Consider the following 25,058-nt stretch of genomic DNA (forward strand, 5'->3'; position numbering starts at 1 on the left):
AAACAATTTGAGAATAATATATAAAAACACAGCAAGGTGGATTTGGTTTACAGCTGCTTTTTCTTCTTCTTGATGATTATTCTAGCATGATTAGAACTATTCGCCTTAATTACGCTAATCGATGAGAAAAAAGTAGTTTAAACTGAAAGTAGGAAGCAACGTTAAAACTTAAACAAATAAAAATTATTCCGTTTCTGAAAACGGCTGCCACCTCCTGAATAGCCTGCTCTTTACGCTAAACTTTTGAGTCAAACTTTAGTGTAAAGAGCAGGGTATTGAGGAGGGGCAGCCCCTTTCATATACGGAATAATTTCTGTTCGTTTTAAGTTTTAACGTTGCTCCTTACTTTCAGTTTAAAAGGCTTGTTTTTGTTTTGTTTTTATTTAATTTCTGGTCTTTTTTTCAAATAATCGTGGGAAATCCGCCTCCTCCTCCTAGGAAAATCCCCCCTCAAAATATTTGTTCGTGGAAATTTGCTCCTATGTGAAATGTTCCCCAATGAATTACCCTCAGAAAATTTCATCCTCGCTGCAAATTACCCCTTGCAAATTTCTTGTGGACGTTTTCGCGTAAAAAATTCTCATTAGCGTAATTCCATTTGAAAAAATACATTTTTTTTAATTTCTGATCGTTTTTCAAGTCATGCAAGACATTCCCGCTATGTTGATAATTTTCTCCCTTGGATCTTCTCTCCACGGAAAAATCCCCAAAAGAATTCCAATCCCAGTGAAAATTTACCCCGGATAATTCCCCTAGAACATCTCCGTATGTAAAATTAAGTCGCCAAAGAGAAAGTAAGACAAATAAAACGAATTTTCTGTATAAACTCTGGCAAATTCCCCCGTGTAAAATTTTCCCTACAAAGTTCAACCCCCCAGAAACCTCTCTCCCAACAATAAGTTCTCCCTGTAGAAAACCTTCCCCGCAGAACCTTCCCCAAGAAAAAAGTCTATATTTTCCAATAACACATACTATATGTTAATAATGGGCAAATTTCGTAGTTTATAGCCCCTTTCCCTGAGGCTTTGGGGTGTTATATTATCCCCAAAAGCATAGCTATTGGATCTTTCAGCCATTTTGAACAAAACAGCTATCACAAAATTTTTATCAGACGGCTTTGGGGGGAAAAGGAGAGTGAGAGGGACTAGTTGCCATCCAATATTTTTGGCCATTTAAAACGGATACTCACCCCTGGGAAGAACAAATAAAATTTATCCACAGCTGTGAAGGAGGGAGGGCTCTTTTATTAATGTGTAAAATCAAGAAAGAGTGAAATACCAACAATTTCCTAACAATAACCAGGAGGGGGCAAGAAGCAAAAGAGTTTTGACTTAAGTGTGGCATTTCCAGTATATACTTCAGAAGATTTGCTTTGCTCTATTTTTCATTTTCAGTATCATCTACTTTAAAAAAAATAGTTACATGAGAAAAAATATATATTCGCATGTTCCTTTGTAACCAGGTGACTGTGTGCCTATCATTGTTGTTATGCGTTAAGGTTGCTACTGAAACTTCAAAAATAAATGGCAAAACAGTTTGCTGGACTTCTTTCAAAGGGGGGATCAGGAGGGTCATTTTTGTTCAAATACACTTGTGTTCTCCTGATCTATATTATCCCCTTGATTCCCACCTTGAGAGCTGCTTCGCAAACACTTTTTGGCAATTAACTCAAAATTGTGAAAATGTCAGATACGACCTTTAGACGTAATAGCCATCAGTGCCAATTCACGAAACTGTAAAGGGGGATGTATATTTCGAAAAATCTGAGGGGGCGATTTTGTTGTATCTTCAATTTAATTACCATGAAAAAAGGCACTTTTAGTTAAAAGGCCAAGGAAAAGGTATTTTTATAAATCTTCAGGGAGAATGTCCCACCCCAACCCCATAATTGGTGTCAGTACAAATAGTGACGACATATTTGAATATAGCGACAAATAGAACGAATGCCTAGCATTTACCAATCAAGTAAAGGGGATATGGAACAATATTTGGCAATCTACGTGTTGAGGGTTTGGAATTATCGTAAGATTGAGAAACTGTTATTTTTCATAAAATTGACTTTTAACTTTGATATTCAGCTACTTCATGGACAGATATATCATGTTTATTCATAGCGGTTAAGCTTTGAAGACGCCACCATTTCTTTAAATACTTTGATCGCTCCAATTGCGTCAGCTCATTTGTTTTCATAAAGGTGATGTGTTTGGCAGGTTGCTGGTCCTCTGATTTGCATAATTGATGATTGCGTTCTTGATGTTCAAGCTCCTTAGCCGATTACTAATCAGTAACGTAATAAGCTTATAACATTATGGGATTTTAGCTGGACACAGCCGATATCATAAGCGAGGGGGACACACTTTCTCAAATCGTGTACATGGTGCATAGTGAAAGGGTGTCCACGCGTCGTACGGGGTGTGCCAGGCCGGCGCTTCAATATGCATAGCAGGTGGTGGTGAAAGGGCAATCCCTTGATCATCACCAAGCACAAACCTATATATTAGTAAAATAACCCTGATAGTTTTTTTTTTAAATTTGGGGGGGGGGGGGCTATTTAAATAGTCTATTTCATATTTGGACGTCTTGTGTCTATGATAGAGATTGTGAAACTGTATCCTCCCTTCCAACAGAGCTCTGTCGAGAAATAATGAGGAGTTTTATTAAGATTACATTTGTGTGTACACCGTTACACGACATTGGGGTATAGGTAAAAGTGTTGTAATCTAAATCTAGCCATCTTAATGTTAATTTTGCCCCCGATTTTGGAAGTTATCATAATACTTTATAAAGAGCTTAGCATAGTATTTTAAATAAATATAGTGGTTCTCTCAAGAGAATTTCTTATAGGATAAAGAGCTCGGTATAAGATTTTTAATTTCCCTGAGTACTGTGGCTTCGAGGACCCAAAGTATTGTCCAGAAAATGACAATACAATGTATCTCGAATTTGTTTTTGGTTCTGAAAGAAAGGTTTAGAAAGGCATTACAATTTGTATTTACTTTCTGACTTTCAAGTTTTGAGTGCGTTGTTTGGAGCGTGATATGTTTCTAGGGATTAACATTGTAGGAATTAAGTAAACAAAGATTTAACTTTAATTTTTTAGAAAAATTTTGGTAATTTTTTCTTTGAGCAGTAACTTCGAAATATTTTGCACAGGAATGTCCAACAGAAAAGGGGGGGGGATGAGGAGTCTTCTGAAAAAATATTGTCACAACAACCCCAATCTAACCAGACTTACAAATGGAAAAAGAATAGGGTGGGGAAAAGAGCCCCAAAAACTCATAATTTATATATGCAATATTAAACAACTTGGAATAATAGTAAAACCCAAGATTTTTTATATGATAAAAAATTCTTTAACGCACATGAAATATTTTGTTTTGCTGTATTTTAAGTTATCTGATTGGAACGGGAACGAAAAAATCTACAATGACAGCCAAAAAGAAGGCCGTAATGTGTCTACTGGCCCAGGGGTGGAATCCCTGGCTAATCCCCAGGAAATGTTTAGTACAACTCCCATGCTAGAAGCATACCATAATAAAATATGTGTATGCTTTACCACTCACGGTTCATCGGGATCTACTTTGCCTCCTCCAAAGAAAACTATTAACATTGATTAACATCATGCCAATATGAAACTTATTAAGGTTTTATGTTCCCTATGAAACACGCCATTTTGGGAAACGTGAAAAGCTGTAACTTGCACCGAAAAGAGAAGATACAATGCTGGTGAGGGCGTATCCAGGATAGTTTTTTGGGGGAGGGGGGTAGCCAGTATTTTGTTTATATGCATTTTGTTAAGCTTCTATGAATCGGACAAAAATTTTAAAGGAGTTTGAAATCGGTAATCCCTCTTCCCGAATACGGCCTTGACTTCTGGATGCATTGTTTCAGATGTGTCCATTCAGCGACTTGCTATTGTGATATTGCTCAGATTTTTTCCAACTTGCTTAAAAAACCAGAGAAACACATATTTTTGCTTTTTTTAGGCTTTATCAGTTTATTAGTTTGTAATAGTTTTTTTTTCAATCTAAGACAAAAAGGAAAGCAAATTTCAATAAGGTAATTTGGTAGTTGGATGAAGCTGAATCTCTTCTCCGAAGATAGCAAGATCGTCGTCCTACGTTGAAACATTGAGACTGAAAGAAAAAAGACGATGCTACACGGGAATTGGGAGCAGAAATAAGGCTTGATGCCACCGGGGTCATGAGAGGGGGCTTGATGTGAAAACAATTTGATGTCTTACCATTAATTAGTTTTTAAGCAATAAAAAAAAACTTTAAAAAACGCATCAAAAATTTATTCATATGCATTTTTATGACGTCATTACGAGTCTGAAAAACATTGTGTGTGTGTGGGGGGGGGGTGTTAAACACCCTTAGCCTCTCCCCATCTATGCGGCCTTGCTTCACAGTGTCCACAATTTCTTGACAAATAAGTTTTCTCCGGGGAGTGGGAATGTTGAGGACTACAAGATTTGACCATGTTACAGTCTTTCAGAAAAAAATGTTTTATTTCCTTTTGCCAGGTTGTTCTCCCAATTTGATGAATATGCTGACGATGCCAACTGTGTGTTTTCGTTTATGATTTTGCCGCGACTACATGGATAATTTGTGTAATTTGGCTGGATACTGTGGACCTTCAAATGTTCTAAAATAAGCCGAGAATTGAGGCTATTGAGAAGGCAACATGCTAAGACAACAAATCTTACTTAATAGTATGCAGACAAATTGTAGTTAACACATTTTGAATGTGCTATTCACTATACTTTACCCCCGAATCCCCCTAATGTGTAAATATTTAGCCCAGATTATAGGTTTCACATGCATTTTGCCATGCGTCACTTCTGTTTCAACGCGTGTACCCGTAAATGGAATCAGCACTTTTGAAATCAAGAAACGGGAAAACACTTGGGAAATTCATAATTTTGGGTTTCTATATTTGCACTTGAGAGAGAAGTCGGGGTAAGGCTATTGTAGAAATGCCTTCAAAACGTGTTAACTACAGTTTATCTGGATTTTATGGATTAAGAATTGTTTTCTTAACATGTTGCCTTCTCAGTAGCCCCAATTTTAGGCTTTTACCAATATTCTCAGTAGAAGGCTGCTAAATTAAGTCGGATTCCCTTCATATGTGACCAGGGGCGTATCCAGGGGGAAAGAGTTAGGGGGTCTGAACCCCCCGCTCTTTCAAATTTCTTGTCAGACTCGTAAAAATGTAACAAAAATGCACATGAACAAATTTTTGATGTGTTTTTAGTGTTTTTGCCCCCCCCCCCAAAAAAAAAAAAACGTCTACAGTCTTGTCTGGTACTTGACGTGTCCAACCCTTTGAGAGTTAGATCAAACCTTGTTTCAAAGAAGAAAGAAATGAATGCTTCATGATTAAAGCTAAGGAAGATCTTCCCTCTCCCTCTTTCCAAAAAAAAAAATGCGAAGTGACTCAGTTAGTGTACTGAATTTAGTTGTCTAGCACAATTATTTCCATCTAATTGATTATTTAGTATCTTGCTCCGTCCGTATCTCCATTTGAAAATGTGGCTGCACTATTAAACCATTTTGTTTGTCTTTCTCTAGTTAATAATTCCGGTGAAATCTTCTTGGATGGTTTTTGCAATAAGATAATAGTGCAGCTGAACTAATTTTAATTTATTGGTACCTATATACGTAATGAATAAGTAATGCAATATGAAAGCGAAGCCTGAAAGAATACCAATCAGTTGGTTTAGAAATACGAAATACAGTCGTATTAAAATTGCCGTTTGCGTACTACAGTGCTGAATTGAACTATGCTACTACTGCTACTAACAACTCACCGCAGCACCAAGCCGCCTGAGACCAACACAACTGCATACGCTCCTCCTCCATCCCAATCTATTCAAAGACTTCTTCTTTACACCTTCCCAGGAGGTTCCCATTTCCTTTAAATCTTTCTTTATGACATCCTCATAATAGAAATACAATTGGTTTTCAAGAATACGAGTGGATCCATCTGATCGTCGGGCATGTTGAAATTAAGTGCAACTGCGATTAATTACAAATCAATTGCTTGTTGTGGTGCTATGTGCCAGATTAGGTCGTTTCTTCACCCTGAAGTAGCAATAATTTGATTTGTAATTTTCAGCTAGCTTTTAGGCTTACACTAGGGATGAAATTTCAATAAAACCTTGGAAAAGGGCTGATACACGCTATGACTCTGAAAGCGACCTCCATTTTGGTAAAAACCCAAAGGTTAATGTCCAGACTATATTAAAGTCACATTTGTCGATAAAATCAATATTACACATGACTACAGCGCCAATTGTGTTCCCCGTTCGTAATTTCTCGAGTTTAATATTGTTAAACTTCAAGCATAAAATTCTTGGCTGACTAATCAGAGTCGATATGACATCATTTATATACAACCCTAATAAGGGATTATGCCAGATTTGCCTCTCACTCAATCGGACTATCTGTCTTGGCTTTTTCTACAGTTAGCCACGGCTGGATGCCTACAACTACTTGATTTTAATTTAAAAAATCTACGGCATAACTCTTCCCTGGATTGTGCTAAGGAAGTTGTTTGGGGTTGAGTGGTAAAAATGCAGCCAGGCATCGGAAAATTTCCAAAGCTGCCAATAGCAGAATTCCAAAAGCTGCCGACACTTTAGCATGACAGCTTGTGTTTTGGCACCTTTTCTTTGAGCAAAGATTATTTGTATATGTAAAAATGGTATTTTCAGACAAAATATGCCAACAAATGTCACTAGTCCATGAAAATTGCCAAGTAGCATTGCTGCTATGGTACCCCACTTTTTGTACAGTGAGATGCAGGATTTTCAAAAAGTAAAATCGAATCAATTCATTGATTAATTAATCTTAGCGGTAAGTTGTCACAATAAACAATTAGAATTTGTCATTATGATAATCATTAATAATTGTATGGTTATTTTTAAGATCACATTAAAAAAATAGAAAAGGGCCAAGACATATACAGGGACCTTAGATTATCCTTTGGTGAAAAACTTCAGGTTTTCAGCCAATTCTTTAATTCTAAGGGAATGTGGCTCCCTTGACTTAAATCAATTAGGTTGTTTGGGATAGAGCCAGTGTTGTATCCAGGATTTTTTTGGGAGGGGGGTATAAAAAACTTATTAAAAATTTGTTTAAATTAATTTTTGTTACGTTTTTTACGAGTCAGGAAATAATTTCGTGGGGGGGGTCCATGATTTTGTTTCAGGGGGGCTTAAAAACGCATCAAAATGAGTCTGACAAAAATTTTAGGAGGTTCAAGCCCGGTCCCTCCCCCTCCCTTATGCTGCATTGTCTAATATACCTACTTCTTTTTTGTCGTTGTTATCGTAATTTCGTGTTGAAGAGCGGCAGTTATTGCAGATAATGGTACTATTATAACCTTTAAACTCAGGAATTTCGGCTACCACGGTAAGTGACGTCACGAACCTAGTTTCTAATTCCAAGGACAGTTGACTCGTCTGATTGCTCCTTTATTCTTATTTGGACATCACTCGGTCAGTTATAAAAAAAAAAGCCAGAAAAAACAGTAAACCATTGATTGTCTTATTCCAGATCTTCTTTTTTCCTCGTTTTTCCTTTTTTCTGCTCTGTCAGCTAACATTCAGTAGTGTTCCATTTCCTGTTCACAGTTAAGATTAATTGGTGTTTCTATTGCAGGATTTGGTGTTATCGTCGTAACATTATTGCCAGTTTATCGAATTGAAGTTGAATTCGTTTTGTTTTTTTCTGCGTACTATTGATTGAAATGTCTTGATGAAGAAGAGGAAGCTTCTATATTATTTGTCCCCAAAAAAAATAATTAATGTATATATGTTTGCGTTTTTAATGTCATTCCTTAATGCTTATTATTCTAGCAAATATGAAATCGAAATTTTTGTATGCCCAACATAATACGAATATTCTCCATTTATGCGCTTTTTATTATTATCATAGGCAGGACCGTATCCAGGATTTGTATTCGTGGGGGGGGGGGGGGGGTAAATAAAAACGTATCAAAAATCGAGTCGAACAAACATTACGGGGGTCAACCCACCCTCCCCCTATAATTGAGGCACAATTGTTTACGTATGTCTTGGTTCATTCATCTCTTTCATAATTTTACGTAACATATGGAGATTTTAGGAACTCTGGTCCATTGAAATAAATTATTAAATTAAATTTATTAAGATAAATTCGAAATAAATAAACAAATTCCTGTGTATGATCCTGTAATGTACTACATACCAAATCAAGTCATGCTGTTAGTGCTGTACATGCTGTTAGCTACATAATTTGATTTTAAAAGTTATTTATTGCTTAAATCTTAAAACGAAAAACTAGTCTTACGAAAAGCTTTAGAATCTTTTTTCACTAATTAAAAATGTTTAAGGTTGATTGGTATTGAATTACGGAATAATTGTGCTTAATTAATTATTTTTTTAAACAAGTATCCTGTTATACTAAGCGTTTTTGTTTTGTTTGTTTTTCAAGGTGTAATGACGTTGTTTGTCACTACCTATATTTGTCACTATAAAATGACATGTCTCATGTCGGTGCATGAAATGGCTCAATTAAATTTCTCGTTAGTCAAATTTTGGGCTTTGGGTTTGGCGTGAAGCCATGCTCAACACCACCATCCTCTCACTTTGCATAAATGCCAAGCCTTAGTATAGGAACTTTTTTTAAGCCTTGAATGTCATTTTAGTGCTTGTTTAGTCTGTAATCTTACCCTCGTAATAAAAAGTGTAAAATTCACAGTAAAGCCCATTCAGCATGATTGGGAGAACTTGCTAAAGTTTTAAAATTTGAATTTCTCGCCTGTTTAGAAGTTCTAGATATTTTTTAGTATTCATGAAAATTGAATCCAAAGCATTTTTAATGATTTTTTTTTATTATTTTTTGATTTTTTTGTTATGTCAAATATGATAAAACGCGAGAACATCGTGCAGACATTTATATACACCCGATAATCCTGGGGAAAATGTAGAATCAATGCATTTGAGCCAGGTTGTGAAGGGGTGGTCTGGATAGGGAAGCCAGAGAACTAGGACTACAGAGTAGGTAAATAAAAATATGGCCAGTGGCTCATTGAATTACACATTTTTTATTCTTAACAAAACTGAATTGACCTGCTAATTGCCCTGTGTGTTTTATCCATCTCCTAAGCCTTGCAGAAAAAAAATAACACCTATGATATGCCATTATTTATTGAAATAAAAGCTGGCGGAGTCAAGCTGACGGAATGCTGACGGAGTCAAGGGGTCGTAGACCCCTTGACAAATATTCAATTTGGGCCGTGTTCCCTCGAATCTTTTCTTATATTTCGATGTTGATCAAATACGGCCTTAGATGGATTTGATTAGACGGACAAATTTTGCCGTTTGTTGATTAAATATTTACTAACTTAATGTCCAACTATAAATACCAGATTGTTTCGTCGCACTGAATTGAAGAAAAAGATGAATTCAAGTACCCGTTGTCAGGTCTTCAGGGCAGCTTAGTCCCAATGTTTGTAATATCTGAGCCTCGAAAGGTACAACCGGACGCACTGGCAAAACATACTTTTTTTTTTATTAATCCGATCTTCTGTCAGCGCTACTAAAACTTTTAATTTACAAAATCAATATATATTTATGTTCCACCTACACGTACAAACAACTATAGAATCTGTACCATAGCAAACAAACCTATAAATCTCAGCAGTTTAATACCTAACAGGTTTAACTTGGGGGAAGGGGGGCTCTACAACCAACTACCCAAATACAAAACTCATCCGTTTTGCAGGGTGCGCTTGCGTTATAGAGCACTACTTTCAAGGTGACAGAAAAACACAAAGTCATTGAAATAAAATATTGCACCCCCCCCCCTTTTTTTATTTCCAGGAAAATTTCTTTTTACTTTAAATTTCATGTCGCTCTTTGAACTAGTGACAAAGGGTACGTGTCCAGCATAAGTATAGGAATATGTTTTTAAGCCTAGTACATTGGTACAATGTCTGTTTTCTCTGTAATTCTGTCCCTAGAAATAAAAACGTAAAAAAAAAATCAAAACATTAAGGCCCACTTAGTATGTTTCAAAAGCATATCTAAAACTCGTATTTTTTTTTTCAACAAAACCCCTTCCAAGATAGCATCGAAATTACAAAAATTCATCAAAATACAAATTGAGTAAATGTACCATTCGTACTCCTTTTTAAATAAGTATTCAAAGTAGTCTTTTCGTCTTTAGGGAGACTTCATAGAACTTTGCTTTTAATCAAATAGACCAGCACAAGTTAGCATGGCGGTATCGTCGGGTCGTTTTCACTTTGAAAAAATTGCCGCCTTGTGTGCGGCACCTTGTGTGCGGCAAACTTACAGTGAAAGAATTACCTGGAAAAGGTTCCATGACCTAGTTTCTGTAGTTCAATACTATCACTTTCTGAGCATAAATTACTGTTAACCTACTTTAATTCTATATTCTGTTAATTCTGTATATATTAATTTCTTTATTAATTCACATATTATTAAAGTACAAAATTTATTAAAACACAGTTCTAAATTAAATCTATAGTAACAACTTGAAGTACCAAGGACAGTGAAATGGAATCTGACTATTTGAAATGGTTAAGTGGAAATTTACGCAACCATATGTCTTGAAATAGAATCTAAAAGATTGGCAATTCGATTTTCAATAAAAAAAACCTCCATATGTAGTTATGAAGTTTTTTGGTAAATCAATTTTTAATGAATTCCGAAATTCAATTTTTAATGAAAAACACCTCCATATGTAGTTATGAAGTTTTTTGTAATTCAGTTTCCAATGGATTTGGTAAATCAATTTTTAATGAATTCCGAAATTCAATTTTTAATGAAGAACACCTCCATATGTAGTTATGAAGTTTTTTGTAATTCAGTTTCCAATGGATTTGGGAATTCAATTGTTAATGAAAAATAACCTCCATATATAGTTATGAATTTTTTTGGTAAATCAATTTTTAATGAATTCCAAAATTCAACTTTTAGTGAAAAACACCTCCATATGTAGTTATGAAGTTTTTTGTAATTCAGTTTTTAATGAATTTGGGAATTCAATTGTTAATGAAAAACACCTCCATTTAAAGTTATGAATTTTTTCGGTAAATCAATTTTAATGAATTCCGAAATTCAATTTTTAACGAAAAACACCTCCATATGTAGTTTTGAAGTTTTTTGTAATTCAGTTTTTAATGAATTTGGGAATTCAATTGTTAATGAAAAACACCTGCATATATAGTTATGAATTTTATCGGTAAATCAATTTTAATGAATTCCGAAATTCAATTTTTAACGAAAACCACCTCCATATGTAGTTATGAAGTTTTTTGTAATTCAGTTTTTTAATGAATTTGGGAATTCAATTGTTAATGAAAAACATCTCCGTATATAGTTGCGAATTTTTTTGGTAAATCAATTTTTAATGAATTCCGAAATTCAATTTTGAATGAAAAGCACCTCCATATGTAGTTATGAAGTTTTTTGTAATTCAGTTTTTAATGAATTTGGGAATTCAATTGTTAATGAAAAACACCTCCATATATAGTTATGAATATTTTGGTAAATCAATTTTTAACGAATTCCGAAATTCAATTTTCAATGAAAAACACCTCCATATGTAATTATAAAGTTTTTTATAATTCAGTTTTTAATGAATTTGGGAAATCAATTGTTAATGAAAAACACCTCCATGTATAGTTGTAAATTTTTTGATAAATCAATTTTTAATGAATTCTGGAATTCAATTTTTAATGAAAAACACCACCATATAGTTATGAAGTTTTTGGTAATTCAATTTTTAATGAAATCTGGAATTCAATTTTTAATGAAAAACACCACCATATAGTTATGAAGTTTTTGGTAATTCAATTTTTAATGAATTCGGGAATTCAATTTATAATGAAAAATACCTCCATATATAGTTATGAAGTTATTACTAGTTGCAGGCAAATTGATAAAACAAAGAAAAGTAGCTGGAAAACAAGCTAAAGGCACTTGACACTAAAAAGCTTGCAAAACTGCAGCTTTCCTTTAAACGCTTAATTGTCTTTGACAATCTACAGACAGTAAAGGTTTGAACTTTTGCCGGGCGGAAATATAATTTTTTCGTTTTTCTCATCAATTTTTAAGGTTATAAGCGGTAACACTAACTAAAATTTTCTTAGTGCCTCAAAAACTACTAATTTTGAAACAACCAAAAGGAAAATCATAGAAAACCTAGGTTTTCGGGTTAAAGCAGTTCTAAGAAGGTCCAGGAAGGGGGGGGGGGGGTGAAAATGTTTTTATCTTTCCGCTTTGGTATTCTAAAAAGAAAATATTTACCCCTGTTAAGAAGCTGTCTGTGTTGAATTTATTCAGTTGTTTGTTTTTTTGTTTTTTTTTTGCACCTAGTGAATTCGAAACTAGGTACTTGTTCTTATTCCTTGCATACTAAATACAACTGCTTATACTTCCAACTGGTTTCGACCGTAAATGTGGCTTCTTAGAATTTTTAAATTTTGTAATTATTCTTTCTAGTTTTGTATGGGATTTGACTTAATATTGATTGATTTTTGTAAAAATATTACGGAATTACAAGATATATATATAACCATTTAGACGTAAATGATGCTTACTTTTAGGTAGTAGTTGAATGCTATATATAACACGTTATCCTTGGGTGTACCTTTAATATATTCTAGTAATATGAATATATTACTAGTAATATAGAATATATATTATATTATATAATTATAATATATATAATATAAATTATTTATTATATTATAATATATATAATATTGATTATATTATAAATAATATAAATTATAAATATATATTGATATATTTCTAGCAATATAAAGAAAATAATATGCAGTGCTTGAATTGCAAACTAACATGCCAGGAGGAGGGAATCCAGGAGGGGGCACCTACTCCTTTTGTAAGGTCATGATTTATATAATATTTGGTATTAGGTACTCTCTTTTTCATATCTTGCATTAGTATAGATATCTGTAACAAAGACGAATTCTAAGAAAAAAATTCCAAAACGAAGGCGAATTCCTCGCAAAAAAAAAATCTAAAACAAAGGCGAATTCTAAAAAAGAATGAAACAGTTCTTTTTTGTGCATGGACTGTATAAAAAATTATTCAGTTATTATTATTGAATTATTTGAACCAGTAAGTGAGAATCATTTTATTTTACCAGTAAGCAAGCAGAAGAGGGGAGGTTTCTGTCGCAAGGGCCGTAGTACCTGCCGGGAGGGGTGTCTCCCTCAAACTGCGGGGAATAGGTAGCAGAAACCTACACTTCCCTCGATAATTAGTATATAAATTTGGCGCGTTTCAGGCGTGATGCCTGTTACCAGTAGTGACGATAATTTTGTCCTTGTTTATTCGCCAGTACTGAATTTTGTACAGAGCAATTCGCTAATTGGCGCAGAGGATGACATGATTAAAAGACACGGAGTGGAGTTTTTTGACTCTAATTCGGTCAAGGTGGCAAAGGCGTCATTGTGGCAGCTTTGTCCGGGTCATGAAGATTGCCCTATTCGGAAGGGAAATAATGCACTGGTTAGCCATTTCAGTGACATAATTACTCTATTGAAATCTCTTGACGAGACTGACACTGCTGTTCCGACATTCGTCATAAAGCGTCCTACGGAAGTACCCTGCCTCCCTGCCACTGCCTACACCTCTCTATTTTCAAAATTTAATGAGCTCCATCAAGTTGTTTTGGGAATATCTTCAAAACTTGACAATTATGAATTGAGATTCCCACAATTACCCAAGCCGGCTTCGGTGCTAGATTCACATACAACCATTATCGTCTCAAAGGTGCCGGACGCCTTATCTGATCCTCTTAAGCGAAAAGCTGCTATAGACCGAATTACTGGACATGAACTAGTATGTAGCATAAATCCCATCAATGACAAGTAGTATATTAATATGGACAAGTCTGCTACAGAGGACTTCTTCTCGTCAATCCAGAATTTAATCTCCGGTACTACAACAAAAGTGGTTTCCAAGCGGTTTTATGGTTTATCACGCAATTTTCCTACCGACGTTGACATTACGGTACTCGGAAGCCAACACGGCATCAAAGATGAATAAAGACTGGGCCTATCTAAGTCTGTGAAACTCGAATTTTTGGATTCTTTTGCTCAATCTACGTTTTTCAAGCATGGCCTCAGGGTGGGCAATGAAATTTTTCCTGCTTACGAGTTTAAGGACCTACCCAAATGCTGTTTCAAATGCCGATCGCTAGACCATCTGCAGAACTCCTGTTCCAGCGTTCTCCCGAAATGTGCTCGTTGTGAAGGGCCGCATATATCAACAAAAGATGAACCATGCATTGCCGATCCCAACTGCGCAAACTGCAGCCAGAAACACCCTTCCTATAGCTTTTCCTGCCATGATGTTATCAAGAATCAGATAAAGTGCAACTCCCCCTTTCAGCCATGAGTGCATCAGTCTCAGTTATTTCGTTTCATATAAGTGGCATCAAAGATAAGGATTTTATTATTGATGAGTTGTAAGGTTCATAAAATTTGGTATGCCTCCAGGAGCATCTTCTCACTGCTTGAAGTTTGAACTTTTTGCGTCGAAATCAGCATCATACTGCGTTCCTGAGTCCAGAAAAAGTTACTGGTGGTCGCCCTTCCGGTGGACTATCCTGTGTCTCTAAACGGGACGTTCATCTACCCTACCCAGTACTCTTCTACTCCGACGAATTTTTTTTGGCTGTGTGTGTTGGCAGTATTGTATGTATAAATTGTTATCTCCCATGTGAAGGATAGTTGATCAAATCCTTAACTAAATTCACAAAGGCTTGTGGTCTGCTGAAGAATCTTGTAATTCTGGTACTGTCAAACTCTCTACAGTATATAATAATTGGGGACCTTAATGCTGATATTAATCGATCTTCTGTGAGAAGTGATTCGCTTTTTGAGTGTCTTCGATCGTACCGCGTTATGCCCGAATCCCACAATTTTTCATATGTTAATCATTCTGGAAGTATGAGTGATATTGACCATATTATTTGCTCGCCTGGTATTATCTCTTCTTCTGCTTCTGTTCATGTTAATGAGCAAGATACTGACCACATACCTGTTTCAGCGATATTTACAATGGACCTTGATCTATCGGAAACCAATAGCTCGAGAGAAAAATCGAAGTGGTTTGAAAAAAGCAATTGGAGCAAAGCGAATATACTGCACCACATCTCCTCCCTGACAGTCCCTCTTTCTACCATACGTGTTCCATGTCATCTTCTTCACCGCCAGGTATCTACAAATGGTAAAGCCGATATTGACTGTTATTATAACCAACTTGTGATGGGTATGAAAAGGGCAGAAGAAGCTGACGTACCTTGGCAACGTATTCGTAAAAGAACACAAAAACCTATCTGGTCAATGGACCCTTGTTTAAAGCTGATAATAAAGCGAAACCACGGCTCCAGATATGGAATGTATGTGGTCGGCCAAGTTTTGGGTGTGTGGCTGATCTCAAGCGTAAAACTAAAACCAAATATAAACGTTACCTGAGGTCTGCACGTTACCACGGTATGGACTTCCCTGTGAGTAGGAAGGATTGGCGAAAAGTGATCAATTCTGACAAGTTAAATGATGAAACTATGACAAGTAATTGTCTTCCACCTTCAGCTTGGTATAAACATTATTCTTCGTTTTTTTCAGTGATTAACTATTCAGTGCATTCTGTATATACTCGCCTTCTTACCCCCCTCTTTAGTACAACGCTTTCGTAACGCCATATAGTGCCCATATCTTTTTCTTCCGTAATTAATGCTGTAAAAAGTTTAAACTCTGATTCAATAGATAAGGATGGTATTTCTAAGATGCATATGCCGATTGAATGCACCTCCTTATAATTCACTTTCAGTTTCTTTTTCAAATGTGTCTGTGCACTTCATACGTACCTGAGAGTTTTCTGTGTGGCACTGTTTCGTCAATTTCAAAAAGGGGAAAGTCACCGACTGATTGTTCCTGCTACCGACCTATTACTGTATCTTACAATATTAGCAAGGTTTTTGAGTATATCCTTCTACTTTTTTGGACTAAATTATTATTGAGGGTGAGAACCAATTTGGTTTTCGGTGTGGGGTGGGTTGTCAGCATGCGCATAAGATTCTGTCTTCTTTACTGGCTGATAATTCTTCCAACGGAAATGGTCTTTATATTTGTGCTTTGGATCTTTCAAAAGCGTTTGATAGTATAGTCCATAGTCAGCTCCTTTTTTCTTTGTATAATTCTGGAGTCAATTTCTCTGTTATAATGCTTCTTAGGTTTTGGCATTCAAATTCTTTTCTTCAATTAAGATCTGTACTAGACACTATTATAAGGGTACAAAGAGGAATTAGGCAGGGCGGTGTTTTGTCCCCTACGCTTTTTAAGGTTTGTATTTCTAGTGTGCTGGCTAAGATTTCAGGTACATACCTTTCTGGTCTTGCGGATGTTTCTTATCTTGCGTATGCTGACGACTTGCTTCTGATTAACCGTTTCGAAAAGAGTCTTTCCCAAATGATCTCTATAGTTTCTGATGCTTTCTCTGATTTTGGCATTTCACTTAATATAGATAAATGTGAGTTTCTTCCCTATAACTGTACTACTGCTACTCCCCTTTACTGTAATAACTTCATTATCCCTCTTGTTAATTGTATTCGTTGGCTTGGTATCTCTATTACTAACAATCTTTCGAGCTTACGTCAGTGTGCTGTTTGCGATATAAGTGAAAAGATTCTGATTGGTTATGCAAAATTATTGCAAACAGAGGGAAGTATAATAGACGTGCGCTGGCCAAACTTTATTCTACTTTCTGTGATCATTCTGTCCTTTATGCTTCACGTCTTTTCCCCCTTCTTAATAATGATAATTTAAAAAGAATTCGGATAAATTATTTCAAATTTTGCAAATTTCTTCTGTATTTTCCACCTTGGACAAAAAACCGGACTCTTGTTAGAAAATTTTCAGTTCCTGATATAACTTTGAGGTTGTAGATTCTCCACACACAGTACAGCTTCTGCGCGCCTATCCCTTCACCACCGTCTTATCCATTTTTTCGTTGATTTTGTGTGTGTATTTGTTTTCCTCTTTGTGCTTTTTTTATATTTATTCTTACTCTACTATATTTACTTTATGTATCGTGTGAGTGAAAAATAAAACAAATAAAACAAAAACGAATTCTAAAAAAAAAAAAAAATCTAAAACGAAGGCGAATGCTAAGAAAAAAAAACTAGAACAAAGGCGAACTCTATAAAAAAAGAAAACTAAAACAAAGCCGAATCCTAAAAAATGGAAATTAAAACAGTTCTGAAACAAATTCTAAAACAAAGGCGAATTCTAAAAAAAAAAAAAATAATGCTGGTAAATTTTGTTTAGCGATGAAGAATTCAAAGTAGTTTTTAACCCTCACAGTAATTGGGTGCATTGGACTTCTGATTTTTATCTTGTCTTTTTAAACTGTACTCTTTCTACTTCCTTGCCAGAGGCGTGTGTGCCATCTCTTATTTGTCGATTTTGAATTGTTGCTTATGATGAAGACTGATATAATAATAATCAATTCTTCAAACAAAACAGCTAAAATTTGTGAGAAAATGCGGCTCATTTTAGATACAAAGCGTTGAGAATCGAATAAAATTTTTGCGACTGGAAGGTCCAGGTTTTGTATTCGTCGTCTTTACAAGCTCATTTTCTATTTTTCGATATTTACCCATTTTTTTTATGGCACTTGGTATTTACCAAGTTCTGCCTGTCTGTCTATCTGTCGGTCCCGATTTTGCTAGTTTGGGCACTTCAAGATAAGCTAGGACGATGAAAGTTGGCCGGCGTATCAGGGACCAGACCAGATTAAATTAGAAATAGGTGCTTCCCCGATTCGATCATCTGGGGGGGGGGGCAAGTGAACGAGATAGTTGAGAAGAATTTTATTTGCCGGTAAAAGAAGTTATTGTTGTTCTTAAGTGTGGCTTGCTGGTCCAGTGGTATGATTCTCGCTTAGGGTGTGAGAGGTCCCGGACAACCCCAACTTTTACATGACGAATATTCGAAACTACATACGGGATCAATATAGCGATTGCTGAAAGTTGGCAGGCGTATCAGGGACCAGACCAGAATAAATGCCCCTTTTGAGCACCACCTAATTTATACAGTAAAGTGCCGAGTGGCAGACCCAGGTGAGGGGCCCGCACCCACCCATAACATAGTGGCGGATTTTGGGTTGGGACCGCTTGCTATGGTCGTGGCTGGGACGAAAGTTTTTGTTTTTAATTGGTTTTTAGTTGAGTTTTTAATTGTTAAGACTGTTTCATTTCACAAACAAGTTTGAAACAAAGTTTCAGTTACTTTGTGTGGTCTTTGTTAGATTTTACTGATAACACGTACCGCCTAAAAGTATTTATCAAGGGAATCTGTCCGTATCAAACAGTTCGTGGTAACGAACTGAAGTACGGAGCGACCCGGCTCAATAGTAAATGAAACTCTAAAAAACGGAGTTTTGATACTAATAGATACATCAAAAAATCAGATTTTTATGATGAGTTTAAATATATCAGTTTAATCAAATTTAGTCGTACCCATCAAAAGTGAGGGTTGACTTATTTTGAAAAATAGGGGGAAACACCCCCTAAAAGAATCCAGGGGTGATTGTATTGACCCAGTGGTGGTAGAATGTCACGAGAGGGTTCATTCTAACAGAAATTAAAAGTTCTAGTGCCCTTTTTAAGTGACCGAAAAAATTGGAGGGCACCTAGGCCCCCTCTCACACTCATTTTTTCCCAAAGTCAACGGATCAAAATTTTGAGATAGCCATTTTGTTCATCATAGTCAAAAACCCTAATAACAATGTCTTTGGGGACGACTTACTCCCTCACTGTCCAAGGGGGAGGGGCTGCAAGTTACAAAGTTTGACCAGTGGTTAGGTATAGTAATAGTTATTGGGAAGTGTACAGACGTTTTCAGGGGGATTTTTTGGTTGGGAGAGGGGGGGTGAGGGGAGGGGGTTACTTGGGAGGATCTTTCCATGGAGGAATTTATCATGAGGGAAGAGAATTTGCACGAAGGGGGCGCAGGATTTTCTATCATTATTTAAACAAAAAAATGAGGAAATAAATAAAGAAGTTTTTTCAACTGGAAGTATGGAGTAGCATTGAAAACTTAAAACGAACAGAAATTGTTCCGTATATGAAAGGGGTTGTCCCTCCTCAACGCCTCGCTCTTTACGCTAAAGTTTTTTTTATTGTTTTAAAAAGTAGAGTTGTCACAAAGAGTTAAACTTTAGCGTAAAGAGCGAGGCGTTGAGGAGGGGACAACACCTTTAATATACGGAATAATTTCAGTTCGTTTTAAGTATTAATGTCGCTCCTTAGTTTCAGTTGAAAAAAACTTGTTTTTTATTTAATTACGACAAAAGCCAACTGGGAGGCGAAAATCTTCATTTCGTAATAAGATGGTGGGGAAATTTAAAATTCCAACTTCTTTAGGCTGTTGAAATAATATTTCAGGGTTGTGTTGTTACAACAGGGCTGAAAAACTAATATTTAAACTTCTTTTTACTGTCAAAAACTTGTTTTTGTGTCTTGCTATGGCACAGAGACGAAGAAATTGATATCATTAAATTTTTTTGGCTGTCATAAATTTGAGTTTTTTTTTGTGAAGTTGGGTGGGTTTTACAACATTGTTGTTTTTAAGGGTATTTTTATAATAGAAAGTAAATTTATAAGAAGTGCAAATATATTATTAATTTAAGTTTTGGATTTTGCTGAGCAAATGGTGGCCACCTTACAGCTTGTTTTCATCATTAAAATAAAATAAAGTAAACTAAAAATAAAGTAAAATTAAAATAAATTTATTATTTATTTAATAAATTAAAATAAATTTATTTAAATAAAATTAAAATAAAGGCCAAACTCTTCAGAAATACCTGAACTTTAATAAAGGTTCGTATAAGTATGCACTTAAAATTAAGTGTATAAGTCGAAAATACTCCTTCAAAGGTCGGAGCAGTCATTTAGGGAAAATAGATTTTCGAAAATTGTTTATAAAAGAAGGCAAATAATTATGTGGATTTTCGTCTAACCACCATAGATGGGTCTCTGACTTCTCAGTTTGAATCAGTGCAATGGCATCGATTTTTTCAAATGTTTACTAATGAAATGTTAAAAAAAAGTGGAAATTCACATTTTTTAAGTTGACGACGGAAATGGAATGCAACTACAGTATCATTTCAGAGTTTCTCATAGGTCACGCCAATATCAATCAGTCACAAAATTTAATTATGTTTTTGTATAAGGATTGCATATGTTTGTTCATAGAATTGTATAAACTGTTGTATATACCACTGAGGAATTTTATTTTTGATACAGGCCATCCAATCATATTTCCACAATTGTTTTTTTGTAAATCAAAATTTTTACAGGACAATTCTCTTACTAAATACTAAATCTGAGCTGATGTTTCAAATTTTTATTTTTGTGCTCAACAGACATGTTGAGATTCAAATGTTTACAATGAATATCTGGAAATCTCAAGATTAAAAAAAAAAATAGTAATTAGAAATCTACCTCAGATTTCTAATAATTTATGTTGTGAGAGTGTAAGAATGTAAGGTGTTAATGGATAATTTTGCCTTGCTTAATGTGACTGGAGTAAGCGGTTCTTCTTTTTTATCCTCCTCCACCTCCCCTCATCTTGAAAAATAGACTGTATCAAAGCACCATACACGATGGTGCTTTCAAAGCACCAGCAGTAAACAATTCAAAGCATATGGACAGCAATTTCATCGTCCGTGTCAACCAAAATCTTCAAAGGTAAACTCATCACAGTTTTGTAGGAGTAACAACTCGGTGTCTAGGGAGATGCATCCTGTTAAATCTCGTGACTACTTGTCACGTGACTACTACTCTTGTGGGTGTACTCTTTCCTTACCAAATCCGCCTTTTTGAAACAGTTATGTAGGGTGGTAGAGTTAGCATTTTTTCAGGCCTTATCAATCATGATTATAGAGGTCAGCACTGTTATTTCACATTCTCACTTTTATCACTACTATCTAACAGAATTTATATATTTTTATAAAGGATTGCCAATCAAGATGTCCTCCTTAAAAATTCAAATTATCGAGGTGTTTCCTTTTAGGTTTATCAAGTATTTTTAAGGGACTGCGAAAAAATTTCTAATTATCGGACGATTAAAATTATCAAGTGTCAAGTTGTTGGGAGTTGACTGTACATGTTATGTACTATGTGTAAACAATGAACAATTTGCCCTGAGGATTCTGGGGAGGCTGACATCCCCAAAGACATAATTATTGGATCTCTCAACAATGCTGAACAAAATAGCTCTCTTAAAATTTTGATTGGATTTGCTTTGGGAAATGATGGGCTTTGGTAGGGTGTGATGATTGCCTTCCATTTATTTTTGACTCTTAAAAGGGGAATTAAAACTTCCAACTCCCAACCAAATAATCCCCTCCGATCTGAAGTTTAAACAACCGCCCGCTCCGTAGAAACTGTATATGCCATGGGGCATAACTTACAACCCTTGCCTCTGAGCTCTGGGGAGTTTTATCCACCCTGAAGACATTGTTATATGCTCTTTGGACTACTATAAACGAAATGACTATCTCACAATGTCAATCGTATGCGTTCACAGAAACGAGGATATCAGATAGTGGTAGGGGGACTGGTTGCCCATCGTCACTTTTGACTTTTAAAAGAAAACTAGAACCATACATTTCCAATCAAATGAGCCTCTTCTACAGTTTACACGACCACCCCTTCCACAAAAAACTGTATATACCCCCGGATTAATGCTTACAATCCTCTCTTGTGTCAGCCCCAAGGCCTTGTTACGTGATCTTTGAATTATTTTTTCAACAAATGGCTATCTCAATGCTTCAACAAGAGCACTAGAACTTCGGATTTTCAGTGCAATGAGCCCCCTCCGATGTTTATACGACCACCCTTTATGTAAAAACCTTGAGTGCCCCTAGGGAATAACTTACAACCCTTCTGGGGGCTGTGGGGGTGTTGTCGTCCTCAAAGACATTTCCAGACCTTTCAACTACGATGAACAAAATGGCTATCTTAAAATTTTCACTGGCTTTGTTTGGGGAAATGGTGGGGGGGGCTGGTTGTCTTCAAATCACTTCCAATTGTTAAAAAGGCCACTAGCCCATTCAATTTTCAATCGAAAGGGTCCTTTTGGAAGTTTTTAAAACTCTGTTAAAAACTTCATTTTAGGAAAAAATTAAATTAATTTCTGTACATTCTTAATTGATATTGTTTTTTTTTTTCTTTTTACTCTTTTTGTTGGTTTAAATAGAAAATCTGTAAAACCTTTATTTTCTTTTTTGGTTCTTCCGCTTAAGAATTGAGATTATTCTGTTGAAACTTCGGACAAAATTTAAGAAAAATCGATGAATGGAGATGGTAAGTTTTGTTCAAATAGGGCTGAAGCCACCCCGACCCCCCCCCCCTCATAGAAGGAGCATGGAAGGACGTAGAAGGATCATCTGAAATGCTACTTTTGAACCTATAGAAACCGCCATGGAGGAAACAAAACCAAATAGATCATTCAGAAATAGAATTCCCATGTGCTCAGGAATCAACAGGTAGTCGTAGAGCTAAAGAAAATCAAGAAATAGAAAATTGTTCATAAAGGATGTCCGCAGGGGAGGATAGAGGGAGTACAGAAGGACATAGAAGCAGCATTTGATATTGCTACTTTTGAATACATAGAAACGGCTATAGAGGAAGCAAGACCAAATAGAACATTTCAGAAATGAAATTCCCATATGCTCAGACAGAATATGCTCTCCCGGTGTAAAATTTCCCTGGAAAGTTCACCCCCACCCGAAACTTCCTTTCTCGTGGAAAATTCTATTCGTGGAAAATCCCCACAGTGTAAATTCACCCCCCCCCTCTACCTTGAATGACAAATACTATGCGTAAACGATGGGCAAATTTTATAACCTAAAGACCTTTCCCCAGAGGCTGTGGGACGTCTTATTACCTCCAAAGGCAAAGTTGTTGGACTTTTTAGCTATGCTGGACAAAATTAGATTGTCTATTACCTTTACCTTTGTTCAATTACCTTACCTTTATGGTACCAAATTGCGTATTTTCTAGTTTCAACTATCATGTCCACTTGAACTGTGAAAATTGGCTCTAACCCCCCCCCCCCCCCTCAGATTTTGAGGCAATTACGCATCTGACCAATAGTTTTTATTTGTTTTATTCCCTGTCCTCTAGAGCTAATGTTTACGAATCGGGTTTGGTGTGTATTTGAGGGAACGAATTTGTGACATCATCCTGCCTAGGCTGTGTTTTGGAGGATTTTTGAGGTGAGAAAATGGATTTTGTATTTTGTTAGTATTTTCATATCTAATATATTAGTAAATCTCGTCTATTGCATTTTTTTGCATTTCTTTCTTTCTTTTTATTTCCTCTCCACTTAGTCTTACAGGGGATATTGAAGTTGATTTTTTTTTTTTAGACATGAGCTTATTGTTACTTATTTATGTTACGTTATTTTTAGATTGTTTGGTTTTCAAAAGGTTGCAGATAACCTTATGTTATACACTTCCTTTTGACAACCTCGATACATAGACTACCATTTGATTCAATACGACACCCTCCTCAACATTCCCTAAAAAGTTTCAAGCTAATATCCTTATATGTCCCTTGGATATTATGGATGACCTCGTTTAATAGCCTACATGCATACAATTTCTTTTTATTTAGTTCAACGTCCTCTCTGAAAGTTCCAGCTTAATATCCTTGAAAAACCATATGATACTGCATATACACTCCTTTGGAAACCTGGATGCAATTAGTGTTTTTCAATTTAGTTCCTTATCCCCCTAAAGTTCCCTGAAAGTTTCAATTTAAGTTTCAATAGAATACCCTTAGCCGTTTCTGAGATATTGCAGATGCCTCTTTTAACTTGCATGCTTATAGCGTCTTTCGATTCGATTCAATTTGACAGTTTCAACTCGGTGTATTTTCGCATTCCTAAGATATTGGAGATGCACCATTTTGAAAACCTGTTTAAAAGTGGTTTGTTTGATTTAGTTCAACATATCCCCCAACATTCCCATAAGGTTTTAAATTGATGCCCTTATTTGTTCCTGATCTGTTGCAGATATGTCCTCTAGAAATTCTGAACTCCTTTGGTTCAGTTCAACATCCTCTCGACGTCTCTGAAATTATCACCTGAATACCCTTAGTCACTCCTCAGATATCGTAGATAAACTCTTTCACATCCTGGACGCTCATATTTTCTTTTGATTTACTTCAATGTGCCCTGAAAATTTCTACTTTATACCCTTAGCCGTTCCTGATATATTGCAGATACGTCCTTTTGACAACCTTGATGAATATTGTGTCTTTTGATTCAGCTTAGAAGCCCTGAACATTTTCTGGATACACCCTCAGACATTGCAGATACACCCTATTGACAGCTTGGAAGGACATATCACCTTTTGATTTAGTTCAACACAATCATCAACACTCGCTGAAAGTTTTAACTTTATTCACCTAGCCTTTTCGTACATCCAGAATCAAACATGTCCTAGGGTCCCAACAATAAAACCTATATGTAAACAATGGTCATCCTACATAATTTTCAGCCTCGCCCAGGGTCTGTTCGACGTCCTGTCATCCATGGAGACATAATTTAGGACCCTTTGACTATTTTTTAACAAATATTTTGAAATTATGCAAAATCTTGGCCTTGGTAGAGACCACTAAAAGTTCCAAGCTGATAAGAGAGCCAAAACCAAATATACTCGCCATTTCTATTTCAAATGATTTGAGTACAATGGCTAATCTATATAATTTGGGGCCATTGTCCTTGGCCTTCGGGGGTAACATCGATGTCGGAGCATACTTATTAGATCTTTCAACTATTTCGAACAAAATGGCTGTGTCAAAAATTTTATCTCATAATATACTGATTACAGGAGCGCTCGAATGCAAATAGCTGTTGAACGCTATTTGCCTTCCAATCACTTTTAGCCTTAAGAAAGAAAACTAAAAATTTCAATTTCCAATCAAATTAGT

At 35.7% G+C, this 25,058-nt stretch overlaps 1 protein-coding gene across 4 annotated transcripts in view; it reads left to right on the plus strand.

The window, feature by feature from the left end:
- The window catches only part of LOC136030511 (BCL2/adenovirus E1B 19 kDa protein-interacting protein 3-like), a 64,833-nt gene extending 52,237 nt beyond the window's left edge, over positions 1–12,596 (plus strand). For all 4 annotated transcript variants that reach the window (XM_065709535.1, XM_065709533.1, XM_065709534.1 and 1 more), the window contains exon 5: positions 7,668–12,596. In XM_065709535.1, the coding sequence (XP_065565607.1) occupies positions 7,668–7,713 (46 nt within the window). In that variant the 3' untranslated portion in view covers positions 7,714–12,596. The remainder of the gene's footprint in view (positions 1–7,667) is intronic.
- Positions 12,597–25,058: the final 12,462 nt, after the last annotated feature.

The sequence above is a fragment of the Artemia franciscana genome, chromosome 8, assembly GCF_032884065.1.
Source record: "Artemia franciscana chromosome 8, ASM3288406v1, whole genome shotgun sequence".
In the NCBI taxonomy this organism is placed as follows: domain Eukaryota; kingdom Metazoa; phylum Arthropoda; class Branchiopoda; order Anostraca; family Artemiidae; genus Artemia; species Artemia franciscana.